Raw genomic sequence first — 16638 nt, 5'->3', positions numbered from 1 at the left:
CAACTATAAATAATAATCTTATAATTTATTTATTATCTTTGATATCATTAGTGTTACTTTTTGAGAAGAAAACAAAGAAATATATGATGATAAAAGTGAGATCTTTACGATTTTGCTGTTTAACGATCAAATAAAAGAGTTATCGAGCAACTAAAACCATTTATCGGACATAAAATAGAATAACATTTTAGATTGAATTGCGATTCATTCATTATTGATTGATCGATACTTGTGTAGAAATAGTTTAAAACACCTGTTCGGTTAGCCACTAAATTCCCGAAAAAAACTATTAAAACTAATTTTGCTGATCTTAGAAAGTTTTAAGAATATGAAAAATATAACAAATTAAATCTGTCAATTTACATTAATAAAGTTTAAACTTTTGCAACGTTAACTTATTGAAAATTCCTAATTCTTGATAATTCCAATTATGCAAGTTTAATTGCAATTGTAGCTGATGAATTAAATGACAATATAGAAAAGATGCCTACGTCATTTTATTCTTAATGATTTTAAATTATAATTATTCTACTAATTTTTATATATTTTATTTTTCTGTCAGGCAATGTTGACGGATATTTTTTTAATTGACAAAAGATGATAAAGTTTTTTTGTTTAGTCTTGTTTAATATTAATAATGAAATATTCTGTTCTGGCAATTTCGTCATAAAATCGAATCGTTGACCATGTGACTACTTTTTTTGGATTCCAGCCAAAAATTGCAGCATCTGGTTTGGGATAAGCACAGTTATCTCTGCATCAACTCCTACTTAGCTTTCTGCACTTCTAAAGAATTTAAATGTGTGTATTCTAGTCTTCTTATATCTCAATGGAAGACTCTAACTTTATAAATATACTGTTAATTATATTTATAATGTAATACAATTTTAATGTACGATACTATAAAATACTTTGCCATGCCTTTCAGGACAGAAATTCATTAAAAATATAATATTTTATAATTTATATTAAGTTTCAGTAATAAGAAAAATTGCATTTTAAAATTATGTTAATGAATTTACTAAAAATCAATTTTTATATTTTACTTTGTAGAAGCAGATTCTGAAATTATAACAACTTGATAAACTCTCGTTTTATTTTGCAAACTAAGTAATTATCATGTAATAAGTTCTTAATTACCTTATCTGTTTCCAATAAGATGATGTGAAAGTCAATAGCCAAAAGGTAATTTTTTAGCATTCAAAGTAATCAGCGAGGCATAAGTAACGCATATTATTAAGAAAATTACTTTCAATTACAGCCAAACCTCGATATAACGTCCCGAAATTAGCAATAAATCGATTGTGGCTCTAAACCAAAAAACCTCGAACAATAAAACAATGAGGTCTACACACAGATTCGAAATTTTAATGTTCGTAAGTCAGGTAATTTCGTAATAATGTTCTATGCAACACAAAATCACTTAGTACTTCATAGAGATCGAAGCATTCTCCATTTTATATGTAATTGAAAATTCGTTCGTGAGTATTCTAAGTGGGTTTGACCGTTCATTAATTCATTCCATTTTAGATGTTACTAAAATAAACTTGCGTATCGCAAACACGAATTATTTAAAAAATTTAACAAGTATTTAAAACATTTGTCAATAAATAGACTATCGAAATAATTATAGTCTGTCATTTAACGTGGCCAATAATAATAATAATAATAATAACGATAAAAAGCAACGTTTTTTTCGAAATGGAGAAATAAATTCGGGAAAAATGATGGAACAATTATAATATCGCTGCGAGAAATTATTTTCTTGTCAGGATAAAAAATAACAAGAAAAATTAATGTTCATCGAAAAATAATTCTCACCCGAAGAAAGATATTTTTAATAGAAAATGTCTATACATAATTTTCTTTTCTTGTATTTTATTTTTTAAATTTATTGCATCTAAATACATTCCAAGAATAAAATTCATGAATAATGCGAAGTTTAATATAAATTATTACCAAAGAAAAAACTTTTCGATTTGTTTGTCGCACATAATAGAAGAATCATTTTAAATATCAGATGAAAGTTTGTTTAATATTTTATTTAAAAATATAATTTATAATTTAAGAGAAACGATATTAAATAAATTAAGTTTTACATCACGAATAAATTTGAAATGATTGTACTTGCATATTTGAAAATATAACATTGTATATATTATCATACTTTATAATATCTGCCATTTTAAAGTATGAATACATCCATTACGAGCGTAATTTTAAGCTTAAGAACGTAAGAACTTGAAAAATATTTCTGTTATAAATCTGCTCGAATTTATTCTCCTTTTAAAACTGTATATTTTAACATCGAAATTGAAAAGCTGCAAATTTACTTAATATAATTCTTTAATTTTATTTATATTTACAAAAGAATTGTAACAAATACACAGAGCCGACACATCTCAAAATATAATTTAAAGTTAACAGTAGATACAGTTCTGTTAATACTGAGATAAACTTTATCTAGCAAAAGCTGTCTCTATAAATCAAAATGTATTTTAAAAGTTTTAAGTGACTGAACAAAGCTACAAATATTCATATAATATACTTTAACGGTTGGAATGAAGAGTTGGTGTAATGAGTTACGGACAGACTTTTACAGATAATAAAGTAATGCGAATTTCGATAAATAGATTATAATAAGCTTTATCACAGAAAATAGAAAGAAAATTTTAAAATTTATAATTCATGCAACCAATACTTAGAATAATTCTTTTTAAAATTATGTCATTTAAAATATGGCATTTTTACATAGATATAAGAAGAAGCATAAGTCTGGTGTTTGGTGACAACATATTAACTACATATAATAGAGATAAAGTTGATCCATTAGTGGATAAAACCGCTGAACACTATTAACGCCCTACCAAAGGGCTGGTCAAGTAGAGTTTTACGGATTTTCTTAACGTGTCTAACACCTAAATAGGGGCCGGTTTCCCATAAAAAAGTCCTCCGGGAAGTATCCCCTTGCCAGATTGCCCACATGTTGCGTTGTCGTATCTCATCAAACCAAATCAATTAAAATTGATTAAGATTAATCTAAATAAAATAAAATATTTATGAAATGTTTGATTTAAAAAACTAATATTTTTACTAACATAGAAATACACGGTAATAAAATAATTGTATGATGTTACAGCACAATTAATAGATTAAAACTAATATCTATTCTGAACCATTATAATATGTATTATGACATTTTATACAAGGATTGTCAAATACTGTAGTTATTAATATATTTTTGAAGTAAAAAAAGCTTTCCGATTTACCTCAGAAAAATACAATTGTAAGGTGAGTTATATTTTGGAGAGGAACACTTAATATTATTCTAAACAAACGCACAAATATTGTATGAAACAGTTAATGTTGTTCTATCAAAAACTTGTGAGAAAATATCTCGTGGAAGATTTACGCAAATTGATAGAGATCATCCTATTTTATGCTATCAAGTCAAATCATTTCTTATACAACATATTTTATCTAAATCTTTTAACATTTATGTCCCATTTTTGGAGTTATAGCTTTGCTATTCCAATTATTCCACATTCAATTTAACTGGAAAGCTGTTCCATCGCATTTTTGCGAACTTTTCGATATGATAAGTTCAGATATAGCCGAAAAATATACGATAGTTTATTCAACTATAGATAAAAGGCTGATACAATTTTTCACAATTTTCTCACTTCGATATACAGGGTGTCCACTTAAACATCTATCCAAGCGCAAAAGAGACCTTTCAAGCATTACATATGCGTATGCATGTGATGCATGCTTGTTCAAGCGCTAAAATAATATAAGAGAATCGATTTAAGACGATTTAGCATAACGTAAAAATAATCTGTGACTGTAAAAGACAATATTGCAGAAATGATACCAAAACATCAACACAGAACCAGCTACTCGCCCCAAATTCCACATCAGACGTTTAGAGTAAAATGCACTTGGTATCGCGTATGTCGCAGCCCACATTCTGCCCTGTGTTTGTACCACCGGGCAAAATATGCTCTACGATGAACTCCTTGTAACGGTTATACATTCCATTCCGTAGTAAAGTACCTCGTCAATCCATAAAATGTACTGAAGGATTTGTGGTTCGTTATGCTATAAATTTAACATCATGTTGCATCACATAAATCGCATCGAGGCATCTTCTGCTAGTTGCAAATAGCAGCGAAATGAATGCATGTCGTGGTGACGTAATATCTGGTGTATTTGTGTCCGCTACAGTCTACAACCTAACCCAATCTAATCAATGCTAAAAAGATAGATCTCTTTTGCCCGTAGATAGATGTTTAAATGGACACCCTGTGTTAAATGGACACTTCAAAACTAAAATAGTTTATTCCTGTAATAAATATGGGAACAAATCTTTAAGAGAGTAAACCAAAAATTGAAAATTCTACCAATTTAAATAATTGATTATTGATAGCTAATATTTTTAATATTTTAAAATAACTACAGAGAAATAATAAAATGATAATTCTATTTACAATTTTAACAATTGAAATTAACCAACTTCTACAGTTAAAATTTTTAAAACATTTTTGACTTTGTTAATGAAGTTTCAGGCTGGGAATGAAGAAATTTAATAATTTACAATAATTTAATAAAAAGCAAAATAAAAATGCAATACCGTAATATTGCTATGCTCTAGAATTCTTAAAATTCTTCTCTACTATTGTAAATTTTTGATACACTCAAAGTAATACTGTCTACTTTACATACATGTAAAAAATCTTAGAGAAATGAATTAAATTGCATTTTTTCATCAAAATTTTTTTCATTTATTCAAAACTCTATCACAAAATTTCGTAAATATTTCCGAATTATACCGGTAAGCGTCAAGACACTTAATGCAAATGATATTTCATCTGAGCGAAGGCATCGTTAATCGTTAATTTCATCTGTTTCGTAATAGGATTTTGCAATGGCTATTGAGGAATTGAATCCGAAATGAATAAATAGAATTTTATTCTTAAAATTCTATTGCAATACGAACATGAAAGTAAGAATATCGTAAATGAAAATGAAATTTTTATGTAAAAGAGTCGTAAAAACAAGAGATAGAGACGATCCCTTCGATTTTATCACAAAAATTCGTCAATAATAAAAAATTTAGGAATGTATGTTTTCCTGGCAAAGTTTTTGAATATTATCACAGAACTTTATCAAACTTTATAGACCATTTGGATTAAACCTATTAGTATCATCATTTTCTCTAAAAGATAAATTAAAACATTGGATAAATTGAGATAAGAATTTAAGAACTTCATCAATATGCAACAGCTGATAATGATAATGTGTGTTCGCACATAAATATAAGAATAAATGCAGAGATTTTCCTCCTTTGTTAAAGTATATCATCATTCATTCATCTAAGTAGTAGATTATTTTCGAATTCTTGAATAACAGTGCACTATCATTTCTAGATTTTCGCATGTAGAATATAACATAATGATTTCAGTATGATATTTGAGACTTAGCAATAATTTTCAGAAAGAAAAAGATGCTTTTATAATTGATTTATGTCCGCTAGCCAATCGTTTTTTTTTTTTCAATGGTTTAATTTAATTTCCTAAATTAAATTATTTAAAAATGCAGACAATAACATCTCGTTAAGCGAATTTATTATTTTAAAATATATTTTAAATATATTCTAAAGATAACAAGACATATAGGATCTGCATAATATTGTAAATAAGATGGTTCCGCACTTTAATGCTCTTAATAATGTGGTGTCATTTACTCGTATATGTCATAATGAGACTTAGAGAAAAGCGATTTTCTTTGATGATCCCGAACAAATTCCTTTGTTTATTCATTTATTACGTTGGCCAATATATAAATATTCACGGTCAAGAGTCCTCCCCACCCTGAAAACCTCCGAAACTGCGCTTGTACTGTAACGATGTTTATGGAAGAGTGGAAGTCACCCCACCATCCCCCACCTTCGATCTCGCAAAATGTGACCAATAAAACCGTTTTTTCTTTCATTTTTAAAAATATATTAAAACTATTATTAAATTGTTAAGTCATTTTCCTCAAAATAAAAGATTTATGCTATAAATAATGCTACTAAAAATGTACTAAAATAGAAAATAAAAGTTATTAAGATGAACTTTCTACTGTACATACCATTTTTATTATAATAGTAACACTCTAAAACAGAAGTAAATTATCCAAAAATATATACTTTTATTAAAGTTTTGTAATGTTTAAATCGTATCAAACCATCAAATAACAATTCTAATATTCTCGATATTATTATGAATAGATTATTGACCTATTATTTTTCAAAACCAATGACAAATAACGTTATTTAATAGTTAAACACAATTATTACGAGAACAAAATCAATTTAATAAGATTATTCGTAAATATGATTAATTAAATTTAATATTAATATTCATTTGAATAAACATTTCAATCGTGTTTCTGCATAAACTGATTTGTATTTCATAAGATTAAAATACAATTCATTACAGCGGAAAGAACGTTTACGTTTCAATTAGTAACACTTTTAAATTCATTAATTTCGTTAATATCATCAGCAATGGAGTTGACTAGAATATGAAATGAGATGTAATTTATGATTCGTGTCCATAGAAAAATATATTATTATATTATATACACTATAGTGAGGTCACGTGTATATGTTTATATAAATTATAATAATTAATTTGACGAGCTTATAATATTTAAAATGGCAAACTAAAATTATAATTATATTTTAGGCCTGTAATTTAATTATATACTGTATTTAATTTTATTATGTATATAAAATTATATATTTTATACTCGAATTATTTATTTAAAAAAATTCAAAAAATTATTTTAAAATATTAAAATAGTTGTTACATAATTAATTGAGTTTAAAATATATAAAAGTTTAAGTAGAAAAAATTTGAATGGATAACGTAATAAATATTTATTAACGCTGTTTCCTGGATTTTAAAATTATTTATTTTTAAGTCGAACGAAATTAAAAAGAAAATCTTTTAAAATAAAAGAAAAATGTAGGTACTTAAAGCTTTAAATCTTGTATATTTTATACAGTTTATTATTGTTGGTATCAGTCCAACAATATTAAGGAATTGTTCGGAAGTTTAAATTCAGTAATAAATTTGATTAAACTTTGTAATTTATTTATAATTTCCATTAATAGGGTACAGTACAATAATTCAAGCAAAGTGCCATTCTTATATTTATTATTATTGTTATAGTAAGCTAACAATTTCTTACAGAACAATTCCCATAGTGGAAAAAAGATGTTCTTAAGGCAGTATTAAGGAATTAGTTCGCTATTTGGTTTCGCTTATATTGGACTAAGGAGGATTGTTTAGGTTGGCTACATGTGATACAGAAGCGAAACATTTCAATCGAATGGCATTAAAATAGAGCAAAACTTATTTCTAAATAAAAGTGCAGAAGTTTTAAATATTAACTTTCACTATTGCTCTTGAAGCAATATTGTTTTCTGAAGTTAGTAATTCTCTAGAGAAAATATGAAACTTCTAAAAGCAATTTAGATATCGGAATTTATTATAAAAGCTGAGATACTTTACGTTTGCCTAAGGGATGTATCCTTCAATTTAAAAAATTGAACGGAACAGAACAGAAGCCATTAACTGTTTGGATTGCAAATGATGCAAAGTTGTAATAAATTACAATGCTAAACTTTAGTGTTCTTTTCCTAGGTAATAATATTTTTAAAAAGATCAATAAAATTATTTTTATAAAGTATAATTATTATTCATTTACTTAAAGATCGGCCAAATTTATATCTTTTCTACCTTCAGCTTCAGTAAATAAAACAACAACACAAATTCAGCGGTTAGGTGAGTTCAGTTTCTCCCTCCAGGAGCAGTGCTCATTTAGATTTAAATAAATAAACACAGCATTTCCTTTCATAAATTATAATACACTGTACATAGAGAACACAATGTATATAAAACGATTTATAGTTTTCATTTTTATAAAATTAATTATCTAATTTTATTTATTCTCGCATATTTTAAATAAAGATACCGTTATGGAAATATATAATAAAATAATTTATCTCATTTCCTGAAAAATATACTGTTATATTTATAAAATTTCACGCTTAAAATATTATAAGTTAATTTTTATTCTTGTATATAACGTTAGATAATATAAATATGATATAAATACATTTATATATTGAATTGCTAACTTATACTTTAATATAGAGTGATTACATTGTTCATCGGCCAAACCGGGACAGGTTTTAAGAGAGTGAATGAGAAATGGGTCCAAGAATAGCTAAACTTAGATTATTTTTTAAAAATTATTTATATATTGATCTATAACTTGGTTATATTACATTAGAAGACTCATAAAATGATTTTATTTAACATTTTATTCTATTTTAGTGAGTTAAAACCAGGAAAAATCCGGTACTGTCCCGGGCAAACCGGAACGTATAGTCACCCTACTTTAACATAGTTTATAAGATTATTATTTCACGAAATAATTAATGTCAATTTATTCAAGCTTTAAGATCTATATTTTAAAGGGTAACAACGTTTTTAATATAAACTTTTAAATTAACCAATTAAAAGAAAACAATTTTAACAGGATGTTGTAATAATATCAAACAATCGGTTAAATCGATTAGTTGACCAATTCTAAGTCAACCGCAATTAACGACCGTTAAACTGTTTTTTCCCCCTTTTTTTTCTTTTAATAATGTGATCAGAAACGAGCTTTATATTTTTTTAAATTCAGTATATTTAATTAGGACTTAAATTTTATTAAATTAAATGATAAAAAAGTGACATATCGTTAAATGTTTTCGTGTAAAATGTGTACTTTCAAAGGATTTATCTAAGCAGAGAATTTACATTAATTACATTAAAATACATGAATGATTAATTATCTCGGAAAGAAGACGTTTGTTTCTTAATTTACATCAGCAAATAAACGAAATTTGTCTTTTATTTTTCTGTTTTCACATAATTTTTGAGTTTTTCTTACTAAATTTAATTTCGTCTATTTGATTTAGTTTAATCTAAGTTTTTATCTATTGATTTTCTTAAAGTTTATGCTCTTTAAATACGTAACTGACATATATGAGAGCTTTATTATAATTTATATCTTTTAACAACTTATAATAATTAAAATATTACATATATTTAAATTTTTATACAAATTAAACAATACATATATTTAAAAACCCTTCCGAATAAAAGAGTTCCCTATAATTTTTATTCGTTTTAAAAAAGCAAATTCTCAGTTGGGTTATAATTATTCGTGTATTCATGATTTTGTGTGTTTCACTCCCTTTCAGTCTTATATTGGAAGCTAAATTGCAAGAGCGCTTTCGCTTGCAATTATCCAAATTTGGCAAATGTCCAAAATCAACTTGGACCACATCAAACTCATTCAATACTTCTAGCTAAACAAGAAACAATAGAGGTTGTTACTGCTCTTGTATTAACAACAAGGAAGGAAAAAGAGAGAGAGAGAGAGAGAGATGAAGATAAAGCATAATCATGATTAAAACTAATTTATCTTCAGATAAACTTTTACAAGAATTGAATAAATAAATAAATACAGTGTCTTGAAACAATTATTTCTTTCTGATAATGCGAATAAATGGTTACTGTTTGCCCGTTTGATGATATATGTACGGAAATGATAGATACGAAAGCCTGTACCTGTTGTCCATTATTGCTCTTGTTACGAAGAATTGGCCTTAGTCCATACTGGTTTACTAAATTGCGCATTGTTGCTACTAATTCGTTTATAACGGTGCTGATTTAGTTACAATTGCCCGTCTCGCTTTGTTGGATCGTTCATATTGTTATAATTAGCGTAGAAGTTCATCTCTAGTCCTCCCTTATTGCCTCGGGTTGTTCATTTTCATAGCTCGATAATTCGATTAAAAAAAAATTCTTAACAATAAACAATGAAGCGACAAAATAATAAAAGAAAGGATATAAAAAAGGTAACGTAACTGAATCAATTTGTTATAATAACGTAGCAAGAAACACTACATCATATCGAACGTCGTTATCACAATAACAATGTAGAGAAATTCTTCGGGACCTGCAAAAGGCGGTTCGTTCGATATATCGTAACAGTTTTTATAACTTTTCTCAATTCTATTTTTTATTATTAAATTTATATTTAATACGCTCGTGTTATTTTTTTCTTAACGAGGAAACATTATGCGTGACAATCTTTCACGAATATTGTAAGCAACGTCCAGACATAAAATTCAGGGTAGGCGAATAAAAATATTTTTATATCTAGAACGATTTCCAATTTCAAAATCTTTGGAGTAAAAAATTTTCGAGATCGTATTAGGAAACAATAACATTTTTATGTTTTACAATCATTCAATAGTTTGTAACTATTAAACGCTTGTTATTTCAGAGTAATAAAGATCAAAAAGCGTATTTTATGGGCTTTTAATTTATCTTTGATAGTCTCATATGATCATTTGTCTTATGGTTATAAAGTTAATGCTTTACAAGAAAATTCATTCAGAAAATTATATTTTTTTAAAAATTCGATAGAAATATTTAATGCAATTTTTATTTATTTGTTTCAAAGTCATTACAAAAATAACGTCAATTGATAAAAATTGAGCTTTACTTTTAGGAACCGCTTTATTTTAATTTATCGGATCCGGGTCTGGTAAACTTAAAAGGTTTTTTTTTTACCGAAAATAAATAAAATAAACTCAATTGAAACCTGAATTTTCGACAGTTATGCTGCAAAATTCAGTACCTTAAAACAGAAATCGTATATAAAAATCAGAATGTGAATGACGTTTTAAACTAGATACGAGTTATATATAAAGATGATGTTGATACTACGTATCAAGATATATCGTGAGATCGATATAGTAAGAAAAAGCTATCGTGAATTTATGGATATGTTAGCATCTACTTATACGGTATTATTTACCAGAATCTACCGGATATTGCATAGGATGCATCTTATTATAACGAAGATAAATCCCTCTACTTTGATCTGTACTTCCAGATTATCAATGAAGCATCTTACGAATTTCCTATGAGAAACAATAGGAAAATAAGATAACAAAAATTATATATATTGACGGTATTTCGAACGAAATATGAATTTTAATTAAAACTATAAAAAGGCGTGTAAGATTTAATTAAAAATTATCAATATTAGAATCCCTCTATTCTTTTTCGTCCTAAAAGAACGGAATAAAAGGGCCTAAAATGGCAATAGATGGCATGTTTCTGTTTCGGACCGTAGAATTGAGAGGAAAAAATCCAGTGAAGCGCAGCGAGGGGAAAAAGTAGGCTATAAAAATATACTGTCTTTCTTATAAGAAGATTTATATTCTCGTTTAAAAGCTAAAATAACAGCCTTACCTACAATCAAACTCCGACCTCAGCTTAGAAATAGAGAAGTTTTGGCGTATTCCCTTGATGGTTATTTATTCTTTCCGAAAGCTATCAATAAAATAATGGATAGCAAAAAGATTCACTAGTGATTTACTGTTTCATATACTTCTACCTTCTGTTTAATCAAAGTTAAATATCAATGGATTTTCAAGTTTGGTTTTTATTCTATTTATATTTTACAAATAATAAAAAATGCAACGAAAATAATTTCGAAAGATTTTTTAACTTGTTATTAAAAAGAGTTTTTGTTCTTTCATATTTTGACAAATCGTTCAAAAATTTTGCTAAAATATTCCTTCCGAAGAAGAATTTATTTATCCAATAAAATTTATTCATTGTTGAAAAAAACAAACGAAAATTGTGTATGTTCTGCTTATAGAAAGGAGCAAATGTCATCATGTTTTTTTCAATTTCTGCAAAGAGAATATTGAAAAATCACGTGACTTTCTGTGCAACTACCAAACAGAATTCTAATCAATCATCCGATAAAGCGCTCGACTAAAATTATGTCGTACGAACATACAATACATTTGTAAAAAAAAAATTAAATATTTGGCGATGTTTATACAGTAGATACCATAATTTAAAATCTAATTATATAATTGGTGAAATTACAGAAGTAATAATAATGTTACAGAGGTCTACCAGAGTTTTATTTAGATTATGCATGAAATTTTTTTTATAGATTTTCCCAATTAATCATTAATAATAAAGATTGAAAAGCATAAAATTTCTTTTAGTGATAAATATGAAAATTGCAGATAAAAGTAACGGGAATACGATACGTAAAACTATGGAAAGAAATTGGTAATAGCGCAAGTTTATAGACGAAAGAATGGGGAAAAGTTTGAAGAAAATTTATATATATTTACTGCAGTTGTTGGGAAATGTGCCAATGTTCTATAGTATAGGGCACTATCGCTATCTCTTGGGCATTGAAACACACAAGATGCACTTTTTTAAAGTTTTTAAAGTTCTTTTTTCCAGACGAGCTGTAGTAGCTTTCAGCCAGTTAATAAGAAAGTTTACATTAAAGAAGAATAAAACTGCAGTTTATTTTGCTATTAATTTTATTAAAGTTATACAGTAAATGTAAATGTAAACGAACAAATCTTGAAAATAATAATAAGTGAAGCAACTAATATAAAGAGAAAAGATGTTTATAACGTAGTTTTTATCGCAAATATATAGCTTTAAACATTCTTATACGATAACTATTTAAATTTTAATAAAAAGCATCATTACAATTTACTTACGCTCCAACGAGATAAAGATTAGATTTAAGAAGAAAGGAAAATTATTTTCGCGTAAAGCGCGAGACCCTTTTATTTTTTGCCCTTCTGATTATATATTAAGGAAATCAGCACGTTAAATCACACATTAATAATCATATTTCAATTAATTTGACGATTTCGTCTAGTTTTTTTTTTTTCTTATTTTAATATACTTTTACTTACACAAGTCTTGAAATTCATTTGAAAAACTACTTTTATTTGTTTATTCGTGTGAAATAATACTACTTAAAAAAGTTCTTTTAATTTAGATTTTAATGGGTGAAAATGTATACATCTTATTTATAATTTTATATATTTTTTTAAATTAAGGGCTAAACTTAAAATGTTTTTGAAGACAGAAGAATTTTTAAATTATACTTTTAAATACGGTTCAGAAACTTGGTATTATTATTATTATTTTTTTAAAAATGGTTTCTTATTTCTGCAATTTCTTTGAGAAAAGTTTGTTTACATCGAATTTTTCTTCTATTTACTGGGAAAATATTAATGTTTCATCCAGAAAAATTTTATCTCGACAATAATCTGAACGAAATTTCCACTCCAGATTTGTTGTAGAACATTTTCTATAAGAAAAATTTCCATAATTTTAGAAAAATTTTACACTAGATTTTTATCCTTAAAAAAACTTGTGATTTGAGTTTATTTTGAAAGATTTTATGACGCTTTTAAAATTGTCAGAAAAATTTTACAACCCGCAGAAACTTTCAATGATGTATTATGCCCTAATTTCTGATTTTCGTCTAAAATAATAATAATAATAATAATAATAATATAAATAAATTTGTTTACATTTTATAAAGTTATTAGTTAATTAAAATATATACTCGTATATATATATATATATATATATATATATATATTTTTTTTTTTTTCAGTGCAAAAGCTGATAAACTCATCCATCATTTGAAATTCTGACATTCATTCAATGTTAATTTTCAGCCGGAATTTTTACTTTATAATAATATTTATGAATTTTAATAAGAATGAAAATTTCTATATTGTAGTAAACTTAATTAAATTTATTAGCGATTTGTTAATTACATACTGATAATCTCATTGGAAAAAATATTAAATCTCTACATTTAATATATATTTGTAGATTATTGAACGAAACTCTTAATGATATTTAATGGAAAATAGTTTATTTAACAAAGGCTTGGAATTTTGTTGTGTTTTTTTTTAAGGAAAATGGGCTTTTAACATTGGATTTTTTCTTTACTTTTCGCGCTTTCCGATTTAACCGTTTAATTAACTTCTGATGCTAAACTTGACTGTTTTGTTTAGCGTATTTTAATGTAAATTTTCCGACTTTTTATATAAAAGTTTTTAATTTTATACCCAAAAACTTTCAGCTTCTTAAAAATTATAAAATAACTTCAATAAAAACTTATTTATTCTCTAGAATTTCTGGATGAAGATTTAGTTACATAAGAAGAAAAGTCATAATGTTTTCATCTGTTTCTACTAATTGGCAATTAGTTATGTCTTATTTATAGCGATTTATTAATGTTATATAATTCATATAAAAAAAACTTTAACTAAAGTAAAAGTTGAACTTTCTAATAATAAACATTGTACTTTCTATCGGTAATTGTTACATGGCCAATGAAAACCAATAAATCGAAGACCCACCGAAATGACCAATTGTTCTTAGGAATCCAACATCGCTAAAGTTTCATTAAGATCCTCATAGGAAGCAATTACAAATACAGCCACTGATGATATTGATAGAGTAATATTGATAACATGCCCATTACAGCGTACAAATTGTAAGAATATTCGTGTAATAATAATATTATTGTAGTCTTGAATTATTTTAATTAATGCGCTGAATTTATCAATTAAAAATACCGATTCATATCTTCAAAATAAAAGATGAAAATTCATTTAATTGATAATTTTTGTGTAACTCTACGTATTAAAATTTTGCCAATTTAAATAATAAATCTATTAAAAGTTGTTTTAATTATATTAAACTAATAATAATTTTTCTGTTCTTTTGTCTATTCGTTTCGTACGATTTCCTTTTAGTTTAATTTAAAGTAAGTGCTAAAGACGTTAAGCCCGGTTTTATGTAATCCTATGAATAAAAAGTGGTTACAGACAATTAGAAAGAAATATTCGCGGAAGAAAATCCTCGAACATTTTTAGAATTGCAAATAAGAAAATCGTTTCTAACCAATAAAACATCTAAACGAATAGCATTTTTAAAGCTCGAATTTATTACATTTCCTCTCCTTTCTTAACGGAAATTAATCACATGACCATTTCATTAAAATTTAAACAAATTAATCCACTGAGAATCATGTGATATTTAACAAAAAAATATATATATATATATTTTTTACACGTAACAATACACGTAATACGTGCTTTTATATCGTAATAATACAAAACTTTCGAACCAGTATGTTAAGCATTGTGAAGAATTTCGAAGTTTAATTCACTCTTTTCTATTGAAAATATATAATTTATCTTACGAAGATGCTACCAAAAGAATACAAAAGAGCATAACTCGGTATTATAAGTGCTGACCATGAAGAAAATACTTATTACATGTGATTCACATCACGTTTTCACATGGAAAGGTTAATACTAATGGCCCTCATTTTTCTATTTTTATTTCATATACTGTGTACTTCTACTAAAAATTTCCCGCTGAGGAAACCAAAAGATCCTTTCCTTAAAATTTTCGAGTGGTTTTTTTTTTTCGAATGGAAATTATACTCGGATAATAATAATAATAATAATACATAACTTTTAATTGAATATATACATTTGTTTAATTTAAAATATTTTACATATAGACGCAGACTTAATTGGAAATTAATTTGCATAATTACTTAAATTTTTTAAATGATATTCGATAGAAATTTCCGTTTTAAAAACACTCACAAACAAAATAAAATTATTTTCGATTTCTTAAAAATGTAATAAAAACAGTATTTTTAGTCTTAAACGATGACAAAGTTAAAATTTCGTGAAATATTTCTAATTTTTCCGATATTTTTATGCGTAGAAAGATAAATAGAGAGCATTTATATCCAATAAACTTCAATGCCAAGTTTGTCTATATCGTTTAGAAGACATTCGGTGTATTGACCTTTTGTGCAGGCGCAACGAAAAACATCTATAATATCCTTCTCTTTTCGATTATTTGGAATTTATCGAGGTATTTTTCTGTGTAAAGTTGACCAACGACTTACAAAATAAGCTTGCTCTTAAGCTCGATAGGTTTATTTTTAAATTGTAAAGTTAGATAGGGAAGCACGAGGAATATACCTTTTTTTTTAACGTAGACAATTGATGCGTATTTCAGGAAAGATGTTAAGAAACATCGCACAAGCGATACTTACAGCCAGTTGATCGGCGAAAGTAGCATTCTCGGCTTTCCCCTGTCCATCCTTTTGTTGATTTCCGCTATTGTTAACTTCTCTCTCCCTTTTAGAGTGGACATTGGACATTCCCCAGCTGAGTAATTCATGATGTTCGACTTAGAAATCAGCACAGGACACTAGAGGGATGATCTGCACTGCAGCACTGTACAACGTGGTCCGGTCAACTTCTGCGCACATTCGGTACGCAGTGGTTGCAACAAGACTTAGTGAACTCCGGTCGTATATCAACGCTTTATATTGCACTTCTGTTCACAGAATGCTGCGTCAAAACACGTGACACCGACCACGTGTTACCACGTCATATCCTAGAGTGGCGTTGCTGTATTAAGAGGCTAGAGGGCGTATTAGAGTGAGCAGTCTCTGTTTCCTTTCTTTATCAGATGTAAGCACATGATTTTATTTCGAAGAGTTAAAGATATGCTTTTTATGGAAATATAGTTAAATTACATATCGTAAAAGGATATTTACATAAATGTAATCTTTCTCAATAGGGAATTTCAAGAGGAGTTGAATATATTTCATCGGAATTAATGC

At 26.7% G+C, this 16638-nt stretch overlaps 1 protein-coding gene across 2 annotated transcripts in view; it reads right to left on the bottom strand.

Annotated features, from left to right (window-relative positions):
* The window catches only part of LOC136984337 (inactive dipeptidyl peptidase 10-like), a 112786-nt gene extending 96476 nt beyond the window's left edge, over positions 1-16310 (bottom strand). For both annotated transcript variants that reach the window (XR_010882175.1, XM_067281274.1), the window contains exon 1: positions 16063-16310. Coding sequence is in view for 1 of the 2 variants with exons in the window: in XM_067281274.1 (XP_067137375.1) it covers positions 16063-16170 (108 nt within the window). In the remaining variant the exon portion in view is untranslated. The remainder of the gene's footprint in view (positions 1-16062) is intronic.
* Positions 16311-16638: the final 328 nt, after the last annotated feature.

Source organism: Centruroides vittatus, unplaced genomic scaffold (genome assembly GCF_030686945.1).
Source record: "Centruroides vittatus isolate TY-2023 unplaced genomic scaffold, ASM3068694v2 contig_914, whole genome shotgun sequence".
NCBI lineage: Eukaryota > Metazoa > Arthropoda > Arachnida > Scorpiones > Buthidae > Centruroides > Centruroides vittatus.
The sequence above is the reverse complement of the archived record's forward strand: the minus strand, read 5'-3'. Positions and strand labels throughout refer to the sequence as shown.